This window comes from Parathielavia appendiculata, assembly GCF_033297405.1.
Source record: "Parathielavia appendiculata strain CBS 731.68 unplaced genomic scaffold N657scaffold_3, whole genome shotgun sequence".
Taxonomy (NCBI): Eukaryota; Fungi; Ascomycota; class Sordariomycetes; order Sordariales; family Chaetomiaceae; genus Parathielavia; species Parathielavia appendiculata.
Window position 1 is genome coordinate 1,282,057 of NW_026944222.1, and position 26,088 is coordinate 1,308,144.

The following is a 26,088-nucleotide window of genomic DNA, read 5'->3' on the forward strand; positions in this document are numbered from 1 at the left end:
TCAGTGATTCTCATTATCCTCGACTATCAATACCGTGGGACCGACATCGTCACCGCCGCGGTATTGCTGGCCCGTATCAGTTGTTGACTCGTACGAGTAAAGTCGCCGAGGAACCTCGCGGGCGCTACCCAAGGCCCCTAAGTGCTATCTCAGGCCATAGAAATTCCTGACGTCCGCAGCGAGGCCCAGCAACTGCATCATATGGAACCGTCATCCGTACTCCGTTCCTGACGTATCAACACGCTCTGCGGCAAATGCCCGTATGCCCAACGAGCCGGCGACCCAAAGAAGTTTGCCGTGCCACACCCCAGGAACCTCTACTTGAGGCTGCATACGCCGCGTAACACCATTGGCCTGCGAACAAATCATGGGGAACGCTGGTCAGACTGCAGCTTGCATCCAATTGACATCGTCGCTGTCGTCCTCACAACGCCACAGATCCGTGGGGTCCACCACCCGACTGCACATGCCAAGCTGGGGAAGCAGGGGGGCGCTTAAAACCTGCCGCATCTCGTTGCTCTCGATCAAAGCCAGCTTCACCAGACGCAGCATACCGAGTGTTGGATGAGAGAGTTCCTCGTACACCACGCCCATTGTTAAGCTGGGTCGACAGTTCCCAAGGCGGCGCCAGTGAAGCCTCCTTTCCCCAACCCAACCGGCCACAGTCTCTGAGCCCAACTTCGTGTCGAGCTAGCCAAGCCATCTTCAAGATTTCGATCTAGAGTCTATTGGTGGCCGAAGCCCAAATTGCCCAGAAGACTTTGGCGCATTTGATCGATTTTTCCAGATGGAGGAGATGGCCTGTTCGCTACTGCAGCTATTGCTGCACGACCATGCAATCCTGATTTGTGTCAGCCGTTCATTCGCTGGTAAACATCGCCCTGTCCCTGGGTCTTGAAGCCGACGGGGTTACCCTTTGCCATTCGCTTGCAAAGCGCAGACGCCCTACTGAATATCGAGCGTCGGGCGACCAAGCAGCCATCTGATTCAGCAACCAGGCTTCGAAACTTTCTATCAGGCTTTCCTCCCAAGAGTCTCAGACGGCGACCTTCCCGTTCAGGCCGATCTATGTATGCTTTCACGTGATCGGCCGTTAACCGGAGCGAGACCTCATCAAATGCCATCCGCCGTTAGGAGACCGCTGGTGCGGCCAGAAGCAGGAAGCCGATGCCTTCCAGGCTTGCCAGGCTCTCAGCCCACGCATACCATCAACGCCGCGAGAGACATCGGCACAGAAGCGCTTTGATCGATTGCGGCTCAAAATTCTTGCTCGACGGGTCCGTTCGCTTAGACGTCGAGATTCACGCCTTCTTCTCTATCCAAGCCTGCGCAAAGAGATGTTGGCTCGTGAAGCGTGCGAAGAGAGTGCTCTAACTACACTATCGACTTCCCTTCTTGCTCTCACGGATTACTATATCCACCCTCCCAAAGGGCCGTTGCTCGAGTTACTGAAGCCTTGGCCACCTGGCAGCATTCGATTTGTAGCCTGGAAACATGTTCCATTCCGTCATATCTCTTCCTGCTGTTCTTATTTCAATCCGGGAGGAATGTGAAAATGTATGATCGAGGCCATACATGCCTAACTTCGGCCATGGTCCCGTTCGACTGCCAGAGGACTGCCTGCTGTGGTCTCCTTACCCGGCCGATCGTTGAGGGCAACTCCCGCGCTTCTCATGTCAAGCGACATGCTTGATCTGCTGGATGCATGCGCGACTTATTTCATTGGGTCCTGGCGTTTCACTTGATGGCTATGCTGGAGAATATTGGGCCCATGTTGCGTGACTCTGCAGAGATCCATTCCTGGAGCAGAGTAGACCCCTATCTCCTGTCTTGGATGCGATCTCAAACACCAATGAGTTGTTCTCAAGGTTGGAAGATAGCGGCTCACCGCAGTGAGGGTTTGAGATAGCCGCTCCATAGTCTGCGGACCATTTGCGAGACGGGCCTATCCTGATGCCTGGGGCGCGGAGGAGGTGGAGGACACTGCATGGTTTGAGGCCTGGCTGGCTTTGGTGGTCTTGGCAGACTGAAACTGACCATCAAGACTCTGGGCTATCCCACGGCTATCTCCTGGGGGAGAGAAGATTGTCGAGGTTGGCAATGATGGGAAGATTGGATGCGATTGAACAAACTTAGCTGCTCAACAACCTGTGCGTTGGCTGATTGTTCACCCAGCAACCAAACCAACATCTCTCTTTCCCGCGGATCGTGTGTCCCAAGGCATACATAGGATGAATATGTCGCACGACAGTCGAGACTTCTGACCAGGACAAGGAAATCTCCGTAAGTCAATAAGCTACCCTGCCTTTCGATCTCAGGAACCCTACGAGCTCAATTCTTTCTATCCTTGATGTATCCTGTATTTCTCACCCTCATCTCACAAATTGGTCATGGAATGTGACACACCTTATCAACGAGCACGCTCCAGAGGAACTATCATCGAAAACCGAAGGGGGGTTCTATATCCCACGCTCAGATTCACACGCAACGAGCTCATGCAATCACTACGTCACAGAATCCCACATGGACACCCTTGGGCTCGCTGCTCCCACACTTGAGGGCCTATCCACCACGCGGGGCCCCGACCATGGGAAGACAAGACATATAAGATGCCGAAAGAGGACGGATCACTAAATGTAGTATCTTGTGGAGTGCCGATACCACTGACAGACGCAGTGCGTAATCTGCCGGCACAGCCACAGTCCTCGGCGAGTCTTAAGTTGCAGCACCCGCGACGCATCTCCAGACAACGGAACTCCCGCACTGCCTGGCCATTCTGACCTCTCCTGTGCTGACTCTGGTCCACGTGTGCAGGTGAGCTTTATGAAAGGCATGTCTTGGCTGTACCTATTCATGAACGACGTCGGAGCTGCGATTCTAGGATTCTTCTCTGGCTGGCAAGGGGATGGGAAGGGGATGTGCTGGGCGCGGGCGGGACGTTTTCATGTCCCCTCTAGCTCTCTCTGTGTCGACCCATTTGGCATTCTTTCACCTGAATGTAATAATAATATACTATGCATATAGAGGCTCTGTCCTTAAACGGACGTTGGACTCTGCATCTATGCATGATCGGCATCCGTGCAGTGGTGTCTGTCTGTCTGCCCAAACTTACGCTATGCGGGCCGCTCTAGACTCGGTTGAGGTCATGAATGAGGCTGTTCGCGTGACCCACGCACTTTCGATGGGCTCGCGAACTAGAAGCGATGCCTGGGTTGTTGACAAGACAAATCCAGTCAACTACCGCCACTCAACGGGAGTGATGGTTCTGATTGATCAACGCCGGAAAGGAACGTGTGTATGCAGCCACATCAAGATTCGTCCTCTCAACACCAATCCATCCAAACAAGGAGGCAATCCCACAACTAGCCATGAGCCTTAACACCTTGCTCATATCATATTAACTAAGGAACGGAAAGGGTTGTTCTCAAAATGAGAAGGCTGCAAGAGTGAACCCCCGATATCACGGTGTCAGGAGCTTGGTATGGCCAAACAATCTCTCACAACTACGACACGGTCCTGATTAGAGTTCAGCCTACCCTAATCACTTCAAGAATCGTTATGGATGATCATCACCACTGCTATAAAAGTAGAATACCCTCAGATGAGCTCACGTATCCAAGAACGACCCAGCTAACAACCCCGGTCACAAACAGGAACGATTACCTGCTCGCCAAGCAATACACTATCAAAATAAGAGAAAATCCGTCAAGATTTCTCATGACAGCGAGCAGCATGATGAATGGAGTAACGTGATGCGACAGGATTGAGTAAATAAACAAGCATTGCTGTAAAGTTGTGGATAGTGTACGTCTGGTCAAAGAAGAAAGACTAAACTCCGAATGCTATCTCAGCTCAGCTTTGCTTTGCCCTGCTCTGACAATGATGACAGACTCGTCAGCTCGACACATCCCCCCCCCTTTCCCCCTTCCAAAACCCCAACCAACCCAGCTATTCTTCACCTCATACTACCAACCCCACATCGCCACCCTAACCAACACCCCAATCAACTCACCCGGGACCCCTAACCCCCTCAAATCTCTCATCTGCAAGCCCAAAAGGGCCTCCTAGTTCCCTCCGCTCCCAGTACCAGCGCCGCCGACCGAGTCCCACCCAATCCAACTGCGCGGCATGACGCGCCAGATCTTGACCTCGCCCGACCGAAGATCGTCCAGCTTAAACGACTCTTGTTTAACCTTCTTACTCTCCCTGCCCTGCTCCCAGGCGCGCACCTTTTTCTTGGTACCATCCCACTCGGCCACAACCCCTACATGGTCAGGTTTCCCTACCTCCATCGAGTACTTGGCATGCATGGCCCCGTGCTTACCCTGGAACTTGGCGTTGCGGATACTGACGATGTCGCCGGGGCGAATCTCGTCGTTCTGCATCGTGCTCGCGTTGGCCAGGTTGCTATACACGAGCGCGCCGTACGCGCGGGTTCCGACGGGAAGGAGCGCGTCCTTGAAGGGGCGGAGGAGCTCGTAGATGAGGGCTTGCGGCGTGCCGTCACCGACGACCGTGTCCTTCTTGGAGGCGGCGGCCTCGCCTATGGCGCGGCCGAAGCGTTCGTAGCTCTCTTCGAGCTGGTCCTGGCGCAGGGCCCGCGGGGGCGGCTTGTGCTGCTGCTCGAGCTGGACGTCGGCGGGGTCGCGTGGGTTGAAGCGGACCGTGATGACGGTTTGCGAATAGTCTTGGAAGAGGACGCAGATGTCGCGGGTAACGATGGTCTTGCCGCCTTGATGCGGGTCGGCCGAGCTCGACTCCTCCGACTCAAAGAAAATATCTTTGCGTCCGTGGAGCTGTGGAGGGAGACCGTTAGGTTGCAGCCACCAGCCTGACTGGCTTGCGAGGTCGATGTCATTAGCAACGAAGCCTGTCTCCATCGACGGGCGAGTGACATCTATGGACCGTCGGCCAATGCTGGGACGTGGGACGTCAACCGATTGTCGTGCTGGTGCGCGGCCGGGTGGGGGAGGAGGGGGAGGCGACCTCGGAGTTTGGCCGTATGACGTTTCCTGAAAGGGCGGCTCCTCTTGTCTCAAGGGCGGAGGAGGTGCCGACATGGGGTACGACGGCAAAGCGGGTGCCCCCTGTGGAGTCGAGGCGTAGTTGTAAGGGTCATACTCGTCGTCAAATTGGTCTGTCTCCTTGGGAGGCGGAGGCGGGGCTGCGCGGGGCATATCCACAGAGTTTCGGCTCTCCGGCGGAGGTTGGCTGGGAATCGGGGGCGGGCCTGCTCTTGGAGGTGCCGCCATTGGGACAGGAGGAGGCGGTGGTGGTGCCTCGGTTGTCGGCGAGCGCGGCGACATGACCTCGTCAATGCTCGAATCACGCTGGTGGGCTTTGAGAGCTTCCTTGTGAGGAACCGAGGAGGCAATGTCCGTGTCGTAATCGCCCTCATACTCGGTGACTTCCTCTTCCTCGCCTTTATCGCTATTTCTACGCATGACAGGCACCGGCGGCGGTGCCCGGGACTCGTCCGTGGAAACCCGACGTAGTAGCGGCGCAGCCGGAGGAGGAGGCGGCGGTCTGGACTGTGCTGGTGGAGACGCCGGAGGAAAGCTCGGGATCGGAGGCGGTGGCCTGCTGTCGCGCTTGCTCGGCGCCGGCTCTCGTGGAGAGGTTGGGGACGTCTCCTCCCCAACGGATGCTCGATTGTCTTCAGATGCACGGGCAGGAATTGGTGGCGGACCTGCGACTGCGGGCGGGGGCGGGGGAGGTGCCCTGGTTGACTGGGCAGGAGCATCAGACTCGTTGGGCCACTCCGAGAGCTCGTCATCGGATACCGATCCTTCGCTAAGTGACTTGACCGCAGAGGCAGCTGGAGGCGGCGGCGGCGGGCGTGCTTAACGACGTTAGCATGACATGCCATGTGCGAACCGTGCGGCGATAATACTCACAGTCCGTAGGAACGGGGGGTGGAGCAGGTCTTCCACCAGGAATAGGAGGAGCGGCTTCTTCCGTAGACGGGACTGCTAATGGTTAGCGGAGTGGACACGAAGGTTGCTTGATCAACTCACCAGAGAGGCCATACTCCTGATGCGGAGTTTTCAGCCGGGAGTCGTCCTCCTCTCCCTCTTCTTCCGGCTCAGCTTGTTCTGGCTCTGGTGGCGGGGGCGGCCGCATCAGCCCCGGAAGTGGTACAGGCGGGGCTCGCGCAGTTGGCGAGACGGGCTCTTCAGCCTCTTCACCTCGCTTCTCCGGACCGGCCTTCTTCTTCTTCGGGAGCATCGGAGCCGGTGCGCCAAATAGGGGCATGGCCATGCCGGGCATCCCCATGCCGCCCGACATTTTGGCCATTCTGGCGCGTAGCTCTTCCTTCCGCCGAATTTCAGGGTCGATGTCATCCTCCTCCTCCTCGTCCTCCTCTTCTTCTTGGTCGCTGTTCTCCTGTTTAGGTACCATGGCAACATCTTTGATTCTGCCATCGCTGTCGTCCTTTTCCGTCAAATCCTCCTGACCCTCGGTAGTCTCACCGGCGCCGGACATGTCCGCCTCATTTCCATCGCGGGGTTCAGCTCCCTTGGAGGACTTGCGTCTGGGAGGGTGAGCCAAACGGGGCGGGTGAGCCTCGTCCGTGGATGTCCGGCTTGCCTCATCGGTTCGCTCCGCTGCCTCGCCTTCGACGGTGTCCTGGCTATCGAGGCGCTTCTTGGGCGGGCGCTTGGGCTTTTCTTTCTTAGCGGCTGCTTCAGCATGCCGAGCTGCCGTCTCCATCTGCTGTTTCTGCAGCAGAGCCAGACGCTCCTTCAAACTCATGGGCTTGGGCTGATCCTCGGTGGCTTCGCCTTCAATCGTGGAAGCGGTCGGGACGAGCCCAGCCTTTCCAGCGACTTCAGTAGCCTCAGCCTCTTGTTCTTTGACTTCGGGGTCTTCATCTCGACGGTAGATCTTTGCGACGGGACCTTGGGTTGGCGGGGGGATGTACGCATTCCTGCTGGGAGGAGGCGCGACGAAGGGCTTCTTAACGAAGCCGGCGCCGCCGGAACTCAGGCCGCTCGGCTTGAAGGGGGCAACCGGCGGGGCAGCGGCTTTGTTGAATGCTGCAATGCGATCCTTGAACGAGCTGCTCACGGGTTTCTCGGAGACTGGGGGCGGACTGGGCTTGGGCGGCTTTGGCGCAGCCTTTGGGGCAGGCTGTGAGCGCGCAGACTCAACCTCGGCGGGTTTTGGGGCGGGAGCGGGGGCGGGGGCAGGAGGTGCCGGAGCGTGGACCGACTGCGCCGGCCTGGGTGCCGGGGATTCTGCAACAGGCGCCGGAACAGGTGGAGGTGCAGAAGAGGCCTGAGGCGCAGAAAAGGCCTCGGGAGGAGGTGCAGCAGTCTCGGGCTCAGGAGCCTCCTCGACTTCGGGTGCAGCCTGAGCCGGCTGCTCGGCTGGCGTGACGGCAGGGGCAGCAACCTCGGGGACTGGAGCCGGAGCAGACTCGAGCTCCTTCTTGGGGCGAGCCCTCGTCGGCCGGGGCGGGGCGGTAGGCTCATATTTCTCCACAAAGTTACGGGGAAAGATGCCCTCGTGCTTGTTGCCAGTCTCGTCGACGTATTCTCCTCCGTACCAGTCGGCGTCTTCCTCGTCGGTAACGGTTATGATCTGGCCGACGCTGAAATTGAGGTCATCCTCGTGGCCAGAATTGTAGTCATACAGGGCCTTGACCTTGAACGACATGATGAAGCGGCTCGATCGCCAGCTGCGCTCGAAGCTGACGGGAGTCAAGGCAGGGCCTGGAGGTGTGGCGGGGCTTTAGAGAGCTCAAGCTTCCAAGCCAAATGTCGCTGCCCAAGACTCAGATGGTTGGTGGTTGCTTGAGACGGCGCAAGCTTGGCTAATGTAAACAGAGCTCCTGACCTCGTGTTTGGGTGGAGAGATGGGGATGACCCAAAATCTCAAGCAGTTAATGGAGATCGGCTGTGGTCCAAAAGGGCGTCCCTGGCCTGCTCTGGATTGCGGTGGCTTGACGCTGGGCTGCGGAGGGGTTTGATGCGGGCAAAAGCCGGCCAAGACTTGTCAACAGGCCACCTCCACCACCAAAAGATCAGGGATCTGCAACAGAGCAGCGCATGAACCGCTTCAACACCCGGCTCTGCTTCTTGCCCACCCCCAGTCGGCTAAGAGCCTCGTGTGTTTGGAGTGCAGTGCTACAAATGCGTTGTTAGGCAGCAACTCACCCGGGACTCAGGAGGTGGCTTGGACACTTGGGTTGCACTGTCCGAGAGTGGTTGCTGCTTGGTTGCGTGGTACGCAGGTACCGATACTCAGTGGGAGAATCGCTGAGCTGCGTCTCATCAAGTGGGGCTGGCATTCACCCGTTGGCCAGTCACGGGAAGCAAGGATCTTCGGATCCAAGCCTTGAGCACCGAGGTCATCGATCACTGCCGAGCAAAGTGAGCTCTCTATCGAACCGTGACTTCCCTAAAAACACCAAACCCTTCGGCGACCATTATTACCAGAGCTAATACCGCGCTGTATGGCGGCATACTCTACCATCATGAGTGCAGAAACAACGCAGTCAGCAAGGCCAAAGCCCAAGGGCATTCTGAAGCAACTCAGCGCCCCACCAACCACAAAACAACCAGCATCACCACCACCACGCGCATCTTCCTCAACTTCCCTCACCCGCGCCGAGCTCCTCGCGCAACAAGAGGCCGCCGCCCGTCTACGCCTGCTCGAAAAGCTCCGCCAAACTGAGCTCAAGCCGCCCATCCCCCTTGAAACCTTCGAGCTGCTCTCCCAACTGCCCCGCGCCCCCTGCCCGCCGCACGACGCATCCAACCCTTCGCCCGCCGACGCCTCCCTCGTCCTGACCTCGCTCCGCGACTTCCAGCCTAGCGAGTACCTCGACCTGATCGAGGAGCGCAACTGCCTGGGGAAATGCGGTTACGCCCTCTGCCCGCGGCCGCGCCGCACCCACGAGGGCGGCTTCAAAATCTCGACGCGGTCGGGAAACATCGCGCGGACGACCGACCTCAACAAATGGTGCTCTGACGCCTGCGCGCTGCGGGCGCTGTACCTCAAGGTGCAGCTTGACAACCCAACGTACGAGCGGATCAGCAGCGGCGGCAGCGGGGCGCCGGGTGGGAGGTTGGTGGTCAAGCTGGAGCTTAGAGAGGAGAAGGGCGATGGCAGTAGGAAGAGCAGAACTTCTGCTGTTGCTGCTGCTGTACCAAGAGGATCACAAGAAGACCGTGACCAGCTTGCGCAGGCCATGGCGAAGCTCGAGATAGACAAGCACACGCAGGCCAGGAAGGACGCGTCGGCCCTCGCTGGCGAGAGAGGCGATCCTGGCGGGTCTGTAGCTGGCTTAAGTAGGGTGGATGTAACCATCAAGGAGAGCGCCGTTGACGGGCCGGTTGAGCCTCCCTCCAATCTAGCCAAAGGCGCCGAATACATGGTAGAGGGTTACCGGCCGAAGGCCAACAAAGCTCGTGGCGGCAAGCAGCCGGAAGAGGGTGCGGAGAGCGATGGCGAGGACGACGAGTTTTTTACCGTCAGGCTTTGAGCGCTCTACGTGACTGGCGTTTGGCCCAAACTACCCATGGGCATTGGGCCGTTCAGAACGGGAACTCGTGGAGTTTATTGTGGAGTTTAGGATACGGTCAAGAAAAGAACCTCTGGGGTATTTAGGGGACATTGCATGGACGATATCGAGACGGAAGTGCCCGCGCACATGAATTCACCACCGCATCTTACCTTGCAAGCGGCCAGAGCGTGGCCGACGTATCATAAACGGGAGCAACTCGGCTGGCAACAACACATCCAGTCTCACCACGCACCATTGTCCCAAGGACGAAGAATTGGCGATCAAGCGTCATCCCCGGAATTACCCTAGGGAATCAGCGACACCTTGTGTGGGCAACGGATCTCTCTTAGCTTGTCGAGGATCTAACGCGCCGCTCTCACCACTTCCCAGATAGACGCCGTAAAGCCATGCCCAAGATGTGCCATAACCCGCCGCCATGTCCTTTTGTTGTGTCGTGAGATGGTATATGTTTGTGTGTCCCCCAATAACCCAGTCAACATGTCGTAAAAAGTTCGTTTAGTCGCGGCGAGGACGGTCGCCGAACCGCCGGCCACCGCGCTCGACGACGGGGTTCTGGGTAACCGGGACGACATTAACGGGGATGGAGTCGAACTGTTCCACCGCCGGTTAGCCAAGCCACTTTCCATCCGTATCTTAGTGGAGAAAACATACGCCAAGGTGCTTGAGCAGGTCCTTGGTCTCGGTATCGACGTCGAGCTGGCCAGCCTCGGAGAAGTCGAGGGCCGACACCTCGGGGACGTATTGATCCTTGCGCTCGCGCTCCTCCTCCTGCAGCTTGAAGGAGATACCGCGAACGGGGCCACGCTGAATGCGCTTCATCAGGTGGGTGGTGTAACCGGCAATCTGCAAACACGCACGACATCAATTCCGGCATTCAACAACAGATTTTCTCAGTGTTTCGGAAAGTAGAAACGAACCTTGTTGCGCAGGCGCTTCGACGCGATGATGGCGATCTCATCGCACACCCGCTTGTTGGTCTCGAAGTCGAGCGTCAGCTTGGGATAGTACCGCTCAATGATAACCTTGGCGGACTTCTTGACGGTCTTGGTACGAACGCGACCCATCTTGACGGCTGGCTTTTGCTGGCTGTTGTCCTGAGCTGGAGTTTCGGGACGGGGAGGTTTCGGAGAAGTCGCGGGCTGCACTGGGGAGGTGACTTTTTCTGGCTGGTGCACTTGTGGGGCTGTTAGGGCACGCCAAGACGGAGAAAGACTGTGGCTGAATCCACATGCGGTTATGGCTGAAGATCCGTGGCTCAACCACCGATAGCGATTTCGGAGCTCAAGGTTAGGGTGGGGCACTATCTTACCTCTTTCAGCACGAATTGCTGGCTGGAGTCAGGCGTCAACAGGGAGAAGTGAGAAGTGCGAATTGTCCGAACAGAAGAGCAAGAGATTTGTCGTATACAACATACATTGTCGTACAGCAACATTTTATTGTTACAAAGCTCTAGAAACAGTCATAGTTACACAGAAACTCCAAGATTTCTCTTCCTTCCCTGCGATCCGAGGCATTGTACGACCATGAAAGGCAGGTCCTGGCACATCACCGCTGAATCCCGTAGTTCTGAATGCTCGACATGGCCGGCGCATCGGCGGCCGCGTAGCGTTGCCGAATTTCACTCGCCGACTCTGGCCGGCCCGCCTGTCCTTCGTCCCGCCGCGCGCCCAAGCAGGTTGCCAAGCCGAGCAGCTCCTGCGCAACGAGCCTGGCCTCGGCCGGCGCATCATCCACAGTCAACACAACGCGGCCGTTGGCGTCCACGCTCGCCCGCTTCGGCTGCACCCAGACCTTGGGCCCGCCTACGACGCTGGGGTCAATCTTGTCGAACAGGTCGTTGTTCTTGCTGTTGAACTTCGTGTCCCCGAGCGGCGTGTTGACGATGAAGCCCGCCACGCCGAGCTTAGCCGGCGACGCCTGCGCTTGGCGGCGCGGTTTCACGATCCTGGCCACGACCGAGGGGTGCTGCTTCTGGGGCCCGTAGATCGGGTGGTTGTCCATGTACATAGACGTGCGCAGGTACGATATACCTGCCGAGGGGTGTGTGACCGGAGGACCTCCCTCGGCGTACGGGTTCCTCATCTGCCGCCACTCGATATTGCTGAACCCTGCGGGTAGGTCTAGCTGGGAGATATTGGGAGGTATGAGCGGCGCAAGGTCAAGGAACTGGCCAACCAGGTCGTAGAGCGCCTGGTTATTATGCCGCAGCTTCCGCAGGTAGTCGATGAGCTGGTCCTCCGTCACTGAGCTCGGCCCGACAGGACCGGGTGCCTCCGTGCCCTTGTCTAGAGCCTCATTTGCCGCGGCCGCGCGCAGCTCGCCGGCAATCTTCTTTCTCAGAAACTCGCGGAATTCTGGTCGCCGGGGCCTGACTTCCTTTTCCAGCCATTTCTGAAATTTGCCCTCTGTCATGCCAGCAAGCCAGGGCCCATTGAATCTCCACCGGTTGTCGATAGCTTTGGCGCGCTTGTCAGGGTGCATATCGGTGACGTCGAGCTCGTCCTCAAACACAGACTTCTGCGGCAGGTTCATTGTAGCAGTTTGCTTGCCCTTGCTGTTATCTCCAGTGTCCCCCCCGGCCGGGCGGCGTGCCGTAAGCGGCATCCCCAACTCTTGGAACTTGCGGAGCGTCATGCCGTGGTCGGTGGCCGACGTGTAATCGGTGATCTGCTCGATGGTGTCGATGGCCTTGACGCGCAGCATCGGATGCGTCGATCTCGTGGTAGATTTGAGGGGCAGCGGCCGCTTAAGACCCCAATCTCCCTGCTTTCGTGCGGAGCTCAGGGTGGTGATGACCTGATGGGTTGGAAAGTCGAGCGTCGCCGTGTTGGAGCTGAAGCTGGTGGCGCCAGACGAGGAATCGGTGACCGGAGGAGGGATTGGGTTCGGCAGCGAGAACATCCGTGAGGCGCGTAGAAGCGCGCCCCCGGGGGACACGCTTCTTGACGCCATTGTGACTGTTGGCTGAGCCGAAAGAGCCGTATCTGCGATGGTTTTGAGGTCGGAGGGCCGCAGCCGAAACCTGGCGTTGCTGCAAAATTCGGAGCCTGCCTATTCCCATTGGCTGGCGATCCGAGAGGTGCCAAGCTTGAACCAGTGAGAGACCCTAACCCTGAATCTTGGATTCAACCCCTGATTCCCTTGGACAAGGACAACTCCCTTTCTTGCGTCGGCTGAGGTAGAAGTCACTGAATGTAAGGATTGAACCGAGAGAATCTAAGTTTGTATCAAGTCAATACCAACGCCCCTTAAGGCGTCCACAGCCCATGTCGGGTAGCTATTTCTATCCGGGTATAGATTCCCAAAGAAGCCCTTCACAAACGCCGGGAATCTGTCCTCAATGATGGCTTGCCGCGCCTGGCGCATCAAATCCAACTGGTACCATACGTTGTGCAATGTCAGCAGATGTGCCGCCACAGTCTCCTTGGCCGCATTGTGGTGGACAAACGCCCTCGTGATCCCCATAGCCCCTTCTTCCTCGGTAGGTCTGCAGCAGGGGCACCCGCAGCCTTCCTCGATGGGTCCAAAGTCGGCCGCATACATTTCCCTCTTCATGTTGAGCATGCCATGCTTAGTGATGGCATTGCCGAACCGCGCCGTCCGCGTGGGCCAGACGCAGTCAAACATGTCGGCCCCCAGGGCGACGCTGACAACCAAATCCTCGGGATATCCGATGCCCATGACATATCTGGGTTTCAGGTCCGGCAGAAGCTCTGTGCAGGCAGCAACGACCTTGCAGAAGTCATCTTTTGCCTCACCACCGCTCAGCCCCCCAATGGCAATCCCTGGCGTATTCCTCGCCAGCATTTCGCGGCAGCACTCGCGGCGCATATCCAGATCCAGCCCGCCCTGGATAATGCAAAACAGATTCTGTGTATCTGGGTTCTTGTGAGCGGCAATGCACCGATCCAACCAGCGTACGCTGCGCTCCATAGCCTCGCGCATGCGCGCCTTGTCTGGCGAAGTCGTGACAAGCACGTCATCGAGCTGCATCATGATGTCGGAGCCGATCGAGTTTTGCAGGCTCATCGAGTGCTCCGGGGTCAGCAGCATCGGGCTGCCGTCATGCGGCGACAGGAAGCGCACGCCTTCTTCGGTGATGTTGGCTAGTTTCAGGAGGGAGACCATCTGGAACCTGGGCTGGCCCGTCAGATAGTCAGGGACTGCGAGAGAGAAGCGAAGCAGAACACATACCCGCCGCTATCTGTGAGAATATTGTGGTTCCATCCTTGGAGTTTGTGCGCGCCACCGACCGCGTCAAGGACCTCCTGGCCGGGCTTGAGGCCGAGGTGATAGGTGTTGTTGAGACAGAGGCGGCATCCTGTGGCTTCGAGCTGCTCTGGTGTGAGGCCTTTGAGTGACGCCTGCGTAGCCACGGGCATAAAGATAGGAAGGTTGACTGCGCCGTGGGGCAGGGTCAGAATCGAGGCGCGCGCGCGAGTGACCTGTATCCGGCATTTGTCGTCAGCTCGACCACCTCTCAATGCGACACTACTAACGGTTCCTGGGGTAGCTTACCGGGCACCGCGCAACCAGCTCGAACGTGAGCGCCGGCGAAGTAAAAGTTCTGTTGGAAGCCATCCTTCTTGTGGCCCACATCCTCCGCCCCGGTGGTTGCCCAACTCTGTTGTCCCGGCTATGAATAGGCTTAAGCAGTCCCGTCGGTTGATGAAACCCAGCGATGGGGGCAGCGCCCCAGAAATTCTCAGGGTCTCGTCTGAATTACCCCCACCAGTGCTTGGACAGAGCCCCACTTGTTGATGGACCTGTCGATCACGATTCGGATATCTTTGGAACTGATCTCACAATCTTCCTGGACCGCTCACTGGTCACTGGGCGATTGAATCGGACGAGCGACGAGATGGGCGGAGTCGTTAGCAGTTGGTTTCCTGGGGAATGCCAGCCGCCTGTCAATCATGAGAGCTGTCGATTGTGTATTCCGGTGTACATATATCGCTCCATGGCGACCGATGTTGGCCCCGTCGGATCTGATATCCGCTGTCCTCCGATCGCAGCCCGGCCACCGGGCCCTCGCAAAACCCAGGTGCCGGTTGGATTATCGTCTAACCCGATGAACTCGTTCCCAGACTTCACCAAACACCGATTCCTTGGATGCCAAGAGCGTGGACACATTTATTTGCTATAGCTCGCCAAGGCTAAGCCAACCTCTGACCGAAGTTTGTTGCTGCCCTCAAAGGAGGGCGCTCTCTGCCTGCGTTGAGGGTATCACCGTCTTTGGAATTTATACCAACGTCCAGGTGGATATCTCAAGACGTTCTCAATTCCATTGAGGTCAATGAAAGACACATCGGACTCTAGTGGGCGAAAACAGATATCAAACCTATGCTATACAAGAAGCCATCCCAAAATGTCCACCATTACCCGTTATTTGTGCATGACTAACCTCGTCGGCACGACACAACCTGCCCTTGATTGCCCACCACCTCAACATGCCATAGTAGTTTACTCGGTAGCGCTTAGAGCAAGATGAAAAGCGAGAGGATAAAGGACCCCAAGTTTGCAAACCAGGCCAAGGCCCCAGGGACTGCCACTCCCCGAGCAGCGAGAGCCGTCGAGCTGGACGTACTCGCGTTCGCAGCAGCAGCCTCGCTGGTCGTACTAACAGAACTGGTTGTCGAAGAAGTCCGTGTTGCCGAAGGAAACCCAAAACCGTTTCCAGTACGAGTGCCGACGGTAGTGAAAACCAGAGGCGGTGCCGTGGAGCCGGGCGGGTAGTCGTCGCACACTGTCGCGAGGCGCGAGATGACTGGGAGTCTGTTAGGGTCCTGACCTGCCACTTGTGCAAAAGGGGAAATGATGGAGAGTCCAAGCATGTACCTTCGTAATCTCTCGGGAAACCGGTTCGTGCCCAGGGGGCACAACTACTGGCATAATCCTGAAACTTTGTGTTCCAGTCGCCTGAACTGCTGGGGCTAATATATCGGTGAGTCAAAGCTCACAACATGGTCATTGTCAGGATGAAGCAATGTACCCACCATAGACATTCCACCGCATCCGTGACTCCAGCTGTCTCAAATCCCACCTTAATCGAGCACGAGTTATAGATCTCGGTGAAGGACGAACATGCTGCGGGTAGCGTGACAGTGCCAGCAGCCCGGGTGTTGGTAGCCCGTGAGGTCGCTTGACGTGTTGTACTGGTACAGGTCGCCATGGCCGCGCAATAGATGTACAAATTTGAAAGAACTGAGACATGTCAGAGCCAAATGACATCCGAACTGAGAGGCGTTTGAAGAGAGATGCGTACCAGAATAGTCCGCGGTAAGTGCAGGCACTTCATTCAGGGCGTAGGATGCGCAACTAGAGTACACGCTGGCGATGGCCGTGGTGCCATCACAACACAAACACCGATCCGCGGCAGCGACCGGGGCCGTGGGCTCCATGTAGCCGGCATCGTAGCCTCCGAGCAGAGGTCAGCTGTGAGTTTCCTATTCCAGGTGAATCGCGAGGGTTTCGGGAGCCAATGCCCAGTCTCGGGCGCAGTGAGTTGGCTCCCGAGATAGCCATAAAGGGGGGGTATGAACATTCCACACATGAAAAAAAACTTTCTTACAAGATTCGAGAATGTCGTTGGCCGTGTAACAAGCCTCCAAACCGTCGTGGGACCCGCCGGCCGCGTTCAGGACGCCAGCGAAGGCATCGGCTGGCACCCGATGCTCGACATTCACAAGCACATCGACAAACCCGTCCAGGAGAGCCGAGGTGCATTGAGCAAGGGCAACAGCCGCGAAGGATAGACGGGTCATTCTTGTCACTTGAGATCGAGAGGTACCAAGCAAAGTGAGGCGAGAGTGCTCTCGAATGGCAAACTCGAGAATTATTAGCGTGAAGTCCTTAAGCGATTCCTGAAATGAGCTAACGGCAAGGCTGTGTAGCTCACAAGATCCTGAAATCCCAACAAGGCCTAGCTACAGCTCCCAGTCAAACGAATGCCTTGGCGCGATGCTGAAAGCTGGTGAACGAGCACCAAGATGGCATTGATGGCTTGTCGTCCGATATCCAACGAACTCGTGGGAAGATCTCCCATCGCCATCATGATTTCCATTTGTCAACTTGCGAAGCTGAGATGAACGTCTGCTAATAACCAGTTAAGCTTGGCGTGATTTGAGCGGCTGAGCATGCAGTAAACCCACAGTTCAGCTCCACAAGTCATTTTTGCAAGTGGCAGTCACGTGACAGCATTTATCCGTTCCTATGACGTCCCGACGCGACTCAGGTTGTGGTGTTTGTTTGATTCCGACCTTGGAGGATGCATTCATGCGTCTGCACTACATGCCCAAGTCGCCTTGCATGCACATTCATCTGCCACATTTCTGAGTTTCTGCCATTTTGACCAACGATTTTGCTTGCTTGTCCTGGTCTTTCCGGGTGCAACAGGCGTGCAGCTCTGTTGGGGCTTTGTTGATGCAACGACCCCTTTCTGATTTGCCTGGACCCTTGCTTGCAGCTGGCCGACAGACTATCCTCCCTCCGCCGCTAGCACAATGTCTGCACCTCGACCAAGTCCCAACAATGAAGGGCAGGAGGGTGACGGTGACCTGGCGCAGTCGTTGAAGCGCCTGACCATTACAACATCGTCACCCGCCGAAACGCCCCGCTCTCCTCGTCCCGCCGCCGGGTCCAATCCGCTCAAACCAGTCGCCGGCATGTCGCCCAGCTCCCCCCGCCCTAGCAATGCCATGCGCAGTCCCCTCCGCAGCTCCTCGGCTTCGATCGTCCCATCTTCCCGATCTGCCACTCCAACTTTGCTGCGGAAGGCATCCATGAACTCGCTCCATTCTGCCAACGGCGTACCACCATCCCGTCGCCCAAGCACCGCCGGAATCCTGTCGCCCAGCAGACCTAGGTCGGGCAGATCGCCTTTCAGAAGCATGTCGCCTGAGCCGCCAGAGACGCCCATCCCGACCCCACATTCCGTCGCCAGCTCGCACTTCAAGGTCGAGCTCGAGATCCACCACGGCCCAGAGCCCACCCGCCGGGCTGAGACTGTGGTGATTCTCCAGGACGCCTGTTATGGCCATCGGTACTCCCGGCCCCGCGCGTCACGCGCCCAGCTCAGCACAATCGTCGAGCGGCCCGAGAGGATCAAGGCCTGCGTCTTGGGTGTGTCGGCGGCGTATGTGCGACTCGGCGAGCGACATCAGGATGGAGCCTTTCCCCTACACCTCGAGTCAGACGCTGGGTCATTGCCATCAATCCCCTTCCGGATTCAGAAATCAACCAGGCGGCTCTCGCTGGGATCCCAGACAGTGACCAACGTACATGGTACCAAATGGATGGAGGAGCTCAAGATTATGTGCGATACAGCCGAGGCGAAGCTCGCCGGGGGCGGTAAAGAATTGCAGCGTCCAGATATGGATCGAGGCTTGAATGCGGAAACACCGCAAAAGTTCCATGAAGGCGACCTGTACCTCTGCTCCGAATCTCTCGAGGCTATTGAAGGTGCTCTTGGGGGAGTATGTGACGCGGTAGATGCCGTCTTTCGACCGCAAGGACCTCGGCGGGCTTTTGTTGCCATCCGGCCGCCGGGGCACCACTGCTCTGCAACCCACCCTTCTGGCTTCTGCTGGATCAACAACGTCCACGTCGGCATCATGCACGCCGTGCTTAGTCACGGCCTGACGCATGCGGCCATCATCGACTTCGACTTGCATCATGGAGACGGTTCCCAGTCCATTGCATGGCAGCATAATGCCAGGGGCGTCGGTTTGGCCAAGAACGCGGCGTGGTGGAAGAAGACGTCGATCGGCTATTTCAGCCTGCACGACATCAACTCGTATCCGTGCGAGATGGGTGATGAGGATAAGGTTAGGAACGCCAGTATCTGCATCGACAATGCGCACGGTCAGAGCATATGGAATGTCCACCTGCAGCCATGGAAAACCGAAGCCGACTTCTGGGCCTTGTATGAGTCCAAGTACGCCGTCCTGCTCGAGAAGACGCGTGCTTACCTGAAGAGCCACACGGAGCGGTTACGGGCCTCAGGTCTGAACTCGAAAGCCGCCATTTTCCTCTCGGCCGGCTTTGACGCCAGCGAGTATGAGGATCCTGCCATGCAACGACATCATGTCAACGTGCCGACTGAATTTTACGCCCGCTTCGCCCGCGATGTGGTCCGGATTGCGGCAGAAGACGGTACGAGCGTGGAAGGTCGAATCATCAGTGTTCTGGAAGGCGGGTACAGCGACCGTGCCCTCTGCTCGGGCGTTTTCAGCCACCTCTGCGGTCTCGCCGGCGATGGGCCGAGCAACAAGGACCAGGAGTACACCAGCTCTGCCTCTGAAACCAGCCACAAACCTGCTCAGCAGCGCGCTCGCAAAGATTCCTGCGCGAGCGAGCGGGGGATTCGTCGATACGAGTCGTCATGGTGGTCGGCTGCGGAGCTTGACAAGCTTGAGGCCACCCTGGCAGCCGCCGTACCAGTGCCGAGACCTGTGCGCAACTCTCCGCCGCCGACCTATTCGTCGCCTACTCAAGCATCGCAGGCAAAAGTGGTGAACCTGAAGAACCGGCGCAGCGTATCCGGGCTTTCGTCAGCCTCGAGCATTGGGGTGCCGAGAGTTTTCTTCGAACCGCCGCCACCTCCGGATGTTCCCTGGACCGTCGCCGCCCTTGAGCTTAGCAAGCTTCTCATCCCCACTGAACGTCAGACAACCAGCTGCACGGCGGAAGAGCTCAATGCAGAGGCCACGAAGATCCGGCGCGAGCGTCAGGCTGCCCTGGCGGGGTCCCTACCGCCAAACGCCGCCCGTACTCAAGAGGATCGGCCGCCTACCAGGATGGGACTGAGGGAACGGAAACCAAAGCCGCTGCCCGTTGAGGACGACGTTGATCGCAAGAGCAGGCGGAAGACCGTGGCGGGACCAGGTGTCCTAGCAGCCGAAGGCGCTTCCGGAGGACCTGGAAAACAGGCAAGGTCATCACGACGCCTTAGTGTGGCGTCGACCGTGGTGTCCTCCGAAGGCTTGGATAGCGGGCCGCCAGTTCCTCCGACCGTACCTATCGATGGCAACTCCACGGCTGATGTCGCCAGCATGCCTGAGTCCTCGACCGGCGTTGCAGCACCGAGCGGCAGCGCTCTCAATGTCAAGAAAACGAGGGCTCCAGCGAAGAAAGAGGCAATCCCTCGCGCACCAAAAACGGCCAAGAAGCCCACAACTACAACAACTTGTCAGCGGTCGCAAAATGCTTTCACGGGGCCGACTGGGGCCGCATCATTTGACAAGACTGGTAGTGAAATAGACAAACTGGCCGGGGAGATGAAGAAGATCAAGATCACCGTCGTAACCAAGGCGCAAAAGGAGGCCCGCGAGCGCGAACGTCTAGCGCGAGGGAAACTCTCCAATGACTCAAAGACAGAGACTGCGTCCGTGCCCTCGCCGCCATTGGAGAACAAACTTCCCCTTCACCCCTCCCGTCCTTCAGATACACCAACATCCGACCCATCCTCCGCAACCGCAGCAGACACCCAACACCTCCCTTCACCTACCCCATCTCCCGCACCAGCACCGCACACGGTTCAAACCCCTATCCATCCTTCTACTCCATCGCTCGACGAAACTCCGATTCCAACAGTCTCCGGTCCTTTAATCTCCCCGCCAATGACCGACCCGCGCCGTGTCCCGCTCCCAGCCAGTTCGCCGCCGCCACCACCACAACCGCCATCCTCATCAGGCCTGAGCAGCCCTATCCCGGAAGTACCAGCTGTAGCACAGAATGCATTCATCCCGTACCTGCCTGATGGGCCACCGCCTGTATCACTTGAGGGAGACCAGCATTACCAACAGAAGCCGCTACAGTGGCTCCCGCCAAACGTGTGCGCTACGCCAATTCAGGGGTTGTCGCCGGTCAAAAGGGGGGATTTGCCTGTGTTTACGAGCACAGGGGTCATTCCTTTTGCGCCGTCGCCGTCTAGGCCTGCGGCGGGGACGGGTACCGGGACGGGTGAGGCTGCTGAAGCTGGCGGGGTGGGTGCTGCCTCTGCCGGATCTGAGAAGCGTGTTGCATGATGCACAAGTGGAGGAGGTGCGCGAGTCGACGGATCGTTGATCATGGACCTGTGGTACGGGCTGTGAGTGACGGTGTGACTGCAGCGTATATACTGTTGTGTAAGAGAGAGAAGAACAGCGGGTGGGAGCATTCTGTTTATGTATTGTATAAGGTACCTCGCTAGCAGGCGTAGCTGGGGGCGACCTCTCCTGAGCCCACGGCTCGGTGTTTTCTTTTCCCTTTTTCTCGGCTGGGCAACGTTAGAAGCCATGTCTGTACCAGATTGGCTGCGGTTATGAAATGGGTCCCTCTGATGGAATAGGGTTGTGTGCTCTATTTTGTTGAAGAGGTACAACCGTAATAGCTCCTTTGTCTAGCTGTTGGTTTTCGGGTTTGGTTTGTGGGTGTAACAGGTCGCTGTGATACCCTTTGTTCTTTTGTTAGCCGTCTACTCGTCTTCTTACGTTTACCAACCATAACTGAGATACGATGGTTGCCTGTGTATGACAGCGTTGGTATTGAGCCTTTCCAGTGACTTGGTATGAGACCCGAATGTGCCTGAGTTCTGGTTAGGTTCTACTTCCCCCTGGGTCTTTGGTGGGCTTCTGTCGATAGGGCTGTTAGTAGCAGCAGAATTGACAGCAGGGCAAACTCAGTTTTGCCTCCAGTACAAAGTGATACTTGCTGGGTAGTCGGCGGGAAGGTTGCCAGAATTCTGGTTGTCAAGCGGCGGGATTGTGGTGTGGAGGGCTACCAAGGGTTTAAGGGTTGAGTTTCAAAAACCACCTACAACCTAGCCACCACTCACTCGGAACTCTCGGTACCTAGTGAAGGTGGGTGGAGACAAAGCATTACGAAAGGCTGTCCACCTCTCTGTGATACCGCCGCCTCCGTTTTCTTAGTCTGATTGACTTATTAGCACTTGCCCATTTTCTGTTTGTTCCTCTCCACTCCCTCATAATTTCTTCTCAGGACACGTCCCACTCTCCCCCATGTCTGGATCATGGATTCTTCTATCTTACATGCGAGCATCAACCGCAAGCTATTTATTCAACGTGTAAGACAAATGTGAAAACACACCTGGTGCAGTATGTTTGTAAGCCACGCTCTAGATAAACCCGCTCAGTCAATCATGTCTAAACACAGCGGACGGCACTCCTCAACGCCTTCCGAACACCATCAACGTCTAAACCCGCCCGGCTGGTTCTGTTGTCCCGGCACGCTCTACTCTTTGGCCATCTCCTTCAACTTCAACGTCCTCTGCCGGGTATCCTCCATCTCTTTCCTGATGATGTAATTGAACTCCTCCGGGTTATCCAGATAGAGATGGTGTCCCGCCTTTCTCACCACGACGACCTTGGCGCTCCCATTCTCGTTCCTCTTCTCCTCCACGGTGCCGTGCAACAGCACCTCGCGAGACCGCTGCTTCAGCTTCTCCTCGGCGGCATAACCCCCCGCGACGTCCATCCAGTCGTTCTCGCCGTATAGAAACACGACCGGCAGCCCCGTCTCCCTGATGGCGGGTGTGGTCTCGGTGGCGGGCTGGATGACCTGCCGCCCGACCTCCCGGATGCGGTTGATGACCGGGCTGCGGGCGTATGCGCCGGGAGCGAGGAGGTAGGGCAGGACATACTCGCCGCTGCCCTTTTGGCGGAAGAGCGCGTACGAGTACGTGTGCAGGGCCTCCTTCTCGTCCGGAGGCAGGTGGTTGAAGCGGCGGGATGTCCAGCCCGAGACGAAGCGGGGGCCTAGGGGCCCGGCCAGGCGGACGATGCTGAACGGGGAGACGTTGGCATCCCACAGCCAGACGAGCCAGTTGGGGATAGGGCGCTTGGGCGGGGTCGTGGTGATGTCGGGCTGGGAGGCGGCCGCCTTTTTGTCGGCTGGGGACGCGCGGACGAAGGCGGCGTTGGCGCCGGCGGGCTCACCTTTGACAATGCTCTCTTGGTCCTGGGTGAACTCGTTCTCCAGTGTGGATTCTCCGGGCTCGGGCATTTCGGCGTTGACGGCCCATGGGTCTTCGGGAATGCCGACGGGCGAAGCGAGAATGAGCTTGTTTAACCTGCCGGGATATTTGAGGGCGTATGAGACAGCCAGGTAGCCGCCTAATGAGTGGCCGAGCAAGGTGAACTTGTCTATGTTTCGGGCCTTGCGCCATTCTTCAAGCGCGTCAATAAACCAGCCCTCTGCCTCGGCGATTTTTTCCTTGGGGTCCTTGGCGTGAATTCTGAAGTTTGGCCTCGTCGAGTTGCCGTATCCCAGCATGTCCAGCGCGTAGAGCTTCCAGCCCGGCGCCCGGCTCAGCGGCTCAAAGTTCTTATAGAAGAAGCCCAAACCAGCACCGTAGCCGTGCAGCATTACAAGCGTGTCGTCGGCTTGCTCGCCGACACGTTCAATGGCCAGCTCGTTGAGCGCACGGTTCTTCCCCGCGAGTTGGACCATGGATGACCTCCATATTCTCTGCCCGAAAGGATCGCTCTTGGCGAGGTCTTGTAACTGTGAACTGGTAATTTCGGAGGTGGCTTCTCGAATGAAGGGAACGTAGGAGAGGACGTTGCGCTCGGCCTGGCGAGAAGATACACATGTCCACTGTGAGCGGTCATCAGTCAGCAGGGCGTCGGTGTAGCGGGGATTGCCGCGGGAGGGGGGGTGGTAAACTTGCCCATTGCTGTGCAGCCTCTTTGTACCCTAGAGGAAAGTAAGCCACCTTTGGGCGTGGGGAAGGCGGACTGTTCGACTGCGACTGGGCCATTGTCGCCTGGTGCGAGACAAGGAGGATGGGCTGTCGAGGGTCTGGTTGCGCGGGGAGCGAGGCGTCGGTTGAGAGGCTGCTCCTCTGGCTACCTGCAAAGTCGGGATCACGCCGGCCCACCAGAGACACCAGATTCAGTCGCTTTGGCAGTAAAAAGGTCGTCGGGTAGGTTTTGAGCATGGTGCAAGCACTGCGAGGTGGGAGCGCGTAGGGACGCCCTCCCTTATCAGAAGGCGGTCCTGCATTGTCTGCCCTGTTGGCGGGCTGGAGACTCCGGACGATTCCAGGGGCACCGATTGCCACGCACAGTAGGGCAGCCTACGCCCCTGTCAGGCAGGGACCGCGGCAGCAGCCCCAGGATTTCGGATTTTGCATCGCTCCGGCGCCCGATCCGCGTAACCCCGACCCTTGCTCTACGCTAGCCCGCCAGATGACGTCCGGCGGAATCTGGGAACTTCTGATTCTGCGGACTGACTCCAGGCCGCGAAGAAGATCGAGTCCATGCAATCATCAATTATTTTTGCCGCCAAAAAACAAGAAAAAAAAAAAACGTCCCATCTCAATTGAACTGCTCATCTGGCACAGCAACACCAATCCAAAAAAATCGACGATGACTCGAGAACAACACCGGCGGCGATAATACCCCAAAGTCCGGAACTACGAAATTTTGCAAACAATCACCGGCTTGGCCGGACAGCTGACGTCCTCCTGCCGGCATCCCTTGCATACCGCTTCAGTGAAATTATCCATACCCTCTTCGCTCCGCCTCCGCCGCAAGGCACTGTTGCGAAAGGGTCCACGGATCACGGCACCGAGCCCGTCCGGCGTTCCGGCCGCCTCAGCCCTCCCTATCCACGGCGCGACCGTCACAATGTCCAACACGCTCGACTCCATTGTCAAAGGCGCCCCGGTCACCCTCCCGGGGCAAAACCCCGCCAGAGCAGCTGGCGGCACCACCCCGATCGCCTCGTCCGACACTCCGCCGACCCCGGGCAAGCCAGGCGACCCACTCTCGCACACCCCGAGCTCCCCCTCGATGATCTACCTCAACCTCCTCATCCTCGAAGCGTCCCTGCGCGCCCAATACCTCGAGCTCCGCGCCCGCCGCCGCCACCACACCTTCTTCCTGTCTCTGCTAACGCTCTGGACGGCCTTCTTCGGCTACGCGCTGTTCTTCGCCCCGCGCGAGGACGGCCGCGGCGTCGGCGGCAGCGTGTATTGGGTGGTCGAGACGACGGAGCACATGTGCTTTCTGGGGGGAGTCATGACGGGCCTGCTGGTGTGGGCGACAGGCATCTGGGAGCGGGGCGTGCGCTGGCCTCGGCGGTGGTTCGCCGTGTCGAACCGCGGGCTGCGGGCGTTCAACTGCAAGCTGGTGCTCATGAAGCGGCCGTGGTGGAAGGAGGCGCTGAGCACGGCCGGCTGGTTTCTCACGTATGGGCTGTTCTCCAACAACGGGAGCTCGTACCGCTGGGTGGACCCCGCGCTGCTGAGGGAGGTGGATAGAGAGCTGGGGCTGTCGAGGGAGAGCCACCCGACTGTGCATGTCACGAACTGCGATGAGGAGAAGGGCGGGCATGAGGAGGATCTGGCGCCCGGTGGGGACTACGTCAAACTTTTACTTCTGGCCAAGCCGTTTTCGCCTACCTTCCGGGAGAATTGGGAGCTCTACAGGGCCGAGTATTGGGAGAAGGAGAACGAGCGGCGTGCGCTGTTGCGGGCCAAGCTCAAGGAGCGGGATCGCAAGCAACCCAGGCAGAAGAAGAGCGGTTGGTTCTCGTGGCTTCCATGGCGCAGAGCGGCTGCAGAAAAGCCAGTGGTGGTTTCTAATGAGAAACCCCACCATTCGCGGCACGCGGCTGTGGTGCATGAGCACAAGCGGGCGAGGAGCGGCAGCACCAACCTGCGCCGGGGCAGCATGTCGAGCGCGACTGGATCTCGGAGCGGGACTCCTAAATTTGAGGTGGAAGAGCATCCTACCATCGCGCGTAAGGGCAGCACATCGTCTGAGGCCTCGGACAAGAAGCGCAAGAAGCTGGCCGCCGGGGTTAAGACGCGGCCTCGGGTGGAATCTCGGTCTGTGACTCCTGAGATCCCATCGCCGCTGGCCAAAGAAAGCACGCCTGACTCAGCGAGGACGCCAAGTTCAAGTCCGTAGGGTGGTAGACTAGTTGAAAGTGCTATACAATAACCGTAGCGTGTCTTTAAAGAGTTGAATAGACAGTATCCTCTCCCTCCTAGACAAGCATGTAAGTTTGAGGAGGGTCGTGAAGGAGGGGCAAACTAGGGTTGGGGTTTTGTACTCACTTATGCAAGCAATCTAAGGCGCCCCACTTGCCAAGCAGAAGAGACCCGATCGCGACTTCGCGTCGTTGACAGTCTGCCTTGAAGGTTCCAGCCCTCATCACCCAAAGACAATTCCTATGGTTAGCACTGAGAAAAGGAATCAGCGTTCTACAGTTTTCTGGAGCACATATAGAACAAGATCTTCGTATATATATATATAACGTGATCCACCATTGACTCGGACACCCCATTGACTCGGACACATTTTCCCCCACCATAACCACCCAACTTCAACACGCGTTTTCTCTACCACAACAATGTCCGACAGCTTCCCAGAAAACCGAGTTCTTCTCGCGATCAATGCGATTCGATCAACACCGCGCTTGAGTATCCGACGCGCCGCAGAGATATACAATGTCCCCAAGTCGACAATTGCAGATAGAATGAAGGGAAAGATCGCGAAGTCCGACAGCTATCACGGCCGTTCGAATTTGACGAAGATCGAAGA

General features: G+C 57.7%; 10 protein-coding genes across 10 annotated transcripts; 3 read left to right on the forward strand and 7 right to left on the reverse strand.

The window, feature by feature from the left end:
• Positions 1-4,064: 4,064 nt before the first annotated feature.
• N657DRAFT_632086 (uncharacterized protein) lies at positions 4,065-7,662 on the reverse strand (the record flags this gene model as incomplete). The annotated part of the gene is made up of 3 exons (XM_062791121.1): positions 4,065-5,842; positions 5,898-5,969; positions 6,018-7,662. The coding sequence occupies 3 exons, from the start codon at positions 7,660-7,662 to the stop codon at positions 4,065-4,067; spliced, it is 3,495 nt and encodes a 1,164-aa protein (XP_062649668.1).
• An 820-nt stretch (positions 7,663-8,482) lies between these two features.
• N657DRAFT_568402 (uncharacterized protein) lies at positions 8,483-9,493 on the forward strand (the record flags this gene model as incomplete). Its single annotated transcript, XM_062788587.1, has 1 exon — positions 8,483-9,493. One exon carries the CDS (start codon positions 8,483-8,485, stop codon positions 9,491-9,493), a length of 1,011 nt encoding a protein of 336 aa, XP_062649669.1.
• Positions 9,494-10,045: 552 nt separating this feature from the next.
• N657DRAFT_539935 (ribosomal protein S17e) lies at positions 10,046-10,599 on the reverse strand (the record flags this gene model as incomplete). The annotated part of the gene is made up of 3 exons (XM_062787815.1): positions 10,046-10,126; positions 10,187-10,378; positions 10,453-10,599. Coding segments are annotated over 3 exons (420 nt in total), but the record flags the coding sequence as incomplete, so codon positions are not given.
• Positions 10,600-10,953: 354 nt separating this feature from the next.
• N657DRAFT_642649 (uncharacterized protein) lies at positions 10,954-12,557 on the reverse strand. The gene has a single exon (XM_062792384.1). It carries the CDS (start codon positions 12,485-12,487, stop codon positions 11,081-11,083), a length of 1,407 nt encoding a protein of 468 aa, XP_062649671.1. The 5' UTR covers positions 12,488-12,557; the 3' UTR covers positions 10,954-11,080.
• Positions 12,558-12,751: 194 nt separating this feature from the next.
• N657DRAFT_632090 (Queuine tRNA-ribosyltransferase) lies at positions 12,752-14,116 on the reverse strand (the record flags this gene model as incomplete). The annotated part of the gene is made up of 3 exons (XM_062791122.1): positions 12,752-13,670; positions 13,730-13,980; positions 14,054-14,116. The coding sequence occupies 3 exons, from the start codon at positions 14,114-14,116 to the stop codon at positions 12,752-12,754; spliced, it is 1,233 nt and encodes a 410-aa protein (XP_062649672.1).
• Positions 14,117-14,846: 730 nt separating this feature from the next.
• On the reverse strand, positions 14,847-15,481 carry N657DRAFT_281959 (uncharacterized protein). The gene has a single exon (XM_062786616.1). It carries the CDS (start codon positions 15,367-15,369, stop codon positions 15,013-15,015), a length of 357 nt encoding a protein of 118 aa, XP_062649673.1. The 5' UTR covers positions 15,370-15,481; the 3' UTR covers positions 14,847-15,012.
• A 10-nt stretch (positions 15,482-15,491) lies between these two features.
• On the reverse strand, positions 15,492-16,299 carry N657DRAFT_567801 (uncharacterized protein; the record flags this gene model as incomplete). The annotated part of the gene is made up of 3 exons (XM_062788543.1): positions 15,492-15,739; positions 15,801-15,953; positions 16,107-16,299. The coding sequence occupies 3 exons, from the start codon at positions 16,297-16,299 to the stop codon at positions 15,492-15,494; spliced, it is 594 nt and encodes a 197-aa protein (XP_062649674.1).
• Positions 16,300-16,810: 511 nt separating this feature from the next.
• N657DRAFT_642651 (Arginase/deacetylase) lies at positions 16,811-21,050 on the forward strand. The gene has a single exon (XM_062792385.1). It carries the CDS (start codon positions 17,038-17,040, stop codon positions 20,560-20,562), a length of 3,525 nt encoding a protein of 1,174 aa, XP_062649675.1. The 5' UTR covers positions 16,811-17,037; the 3' UTR covers positions 20,563-21,050.
• Positions 21,051-21,301: 251 nt separating this feature from the next.
• N657DRAFT_662285 (alpha/beta-hydrolase) lies at positions 21,302-23,581 on the reverse strand. The gene is made up of 2 exons (XM_062795132.1): positions 23,205-23,581; positions 21,302-23,131 (listed from the first exon to the last, which is right to left on the reverse strand). Exons 1-2 carry the CDS (start codon positions 23,472-23,474, stop codon positions 21,767-21,769), a joined length of 1,635 nt encoding a protein of 544 aa, XP_062649676.1. The 5' UTR covers positions 23,475-23,581; the 3' UTR covers positions 21,302-21,766.
• A 241-nt stretch (positions 23,582-23,822) lies between these two features.
• On the forward strand, positions 23,823-25,529 carry N657DRAFT_642653 (uncharacterized protein). The gene has a single exon (XM_062792386.1). The coding sequence runs from the start codon at positions 24,166-24,168 to the stop codon at positions 25,450-25,452; it is 1,287 nt and encodes a 428-aa protein (XP_062649677.1). The 5' UTR covers positions 23,823-24,165; the 3' UTR covers positions 25,453-25,529.
• Positions 25,530-26,088: the final 559 nt, after the last annotated feature.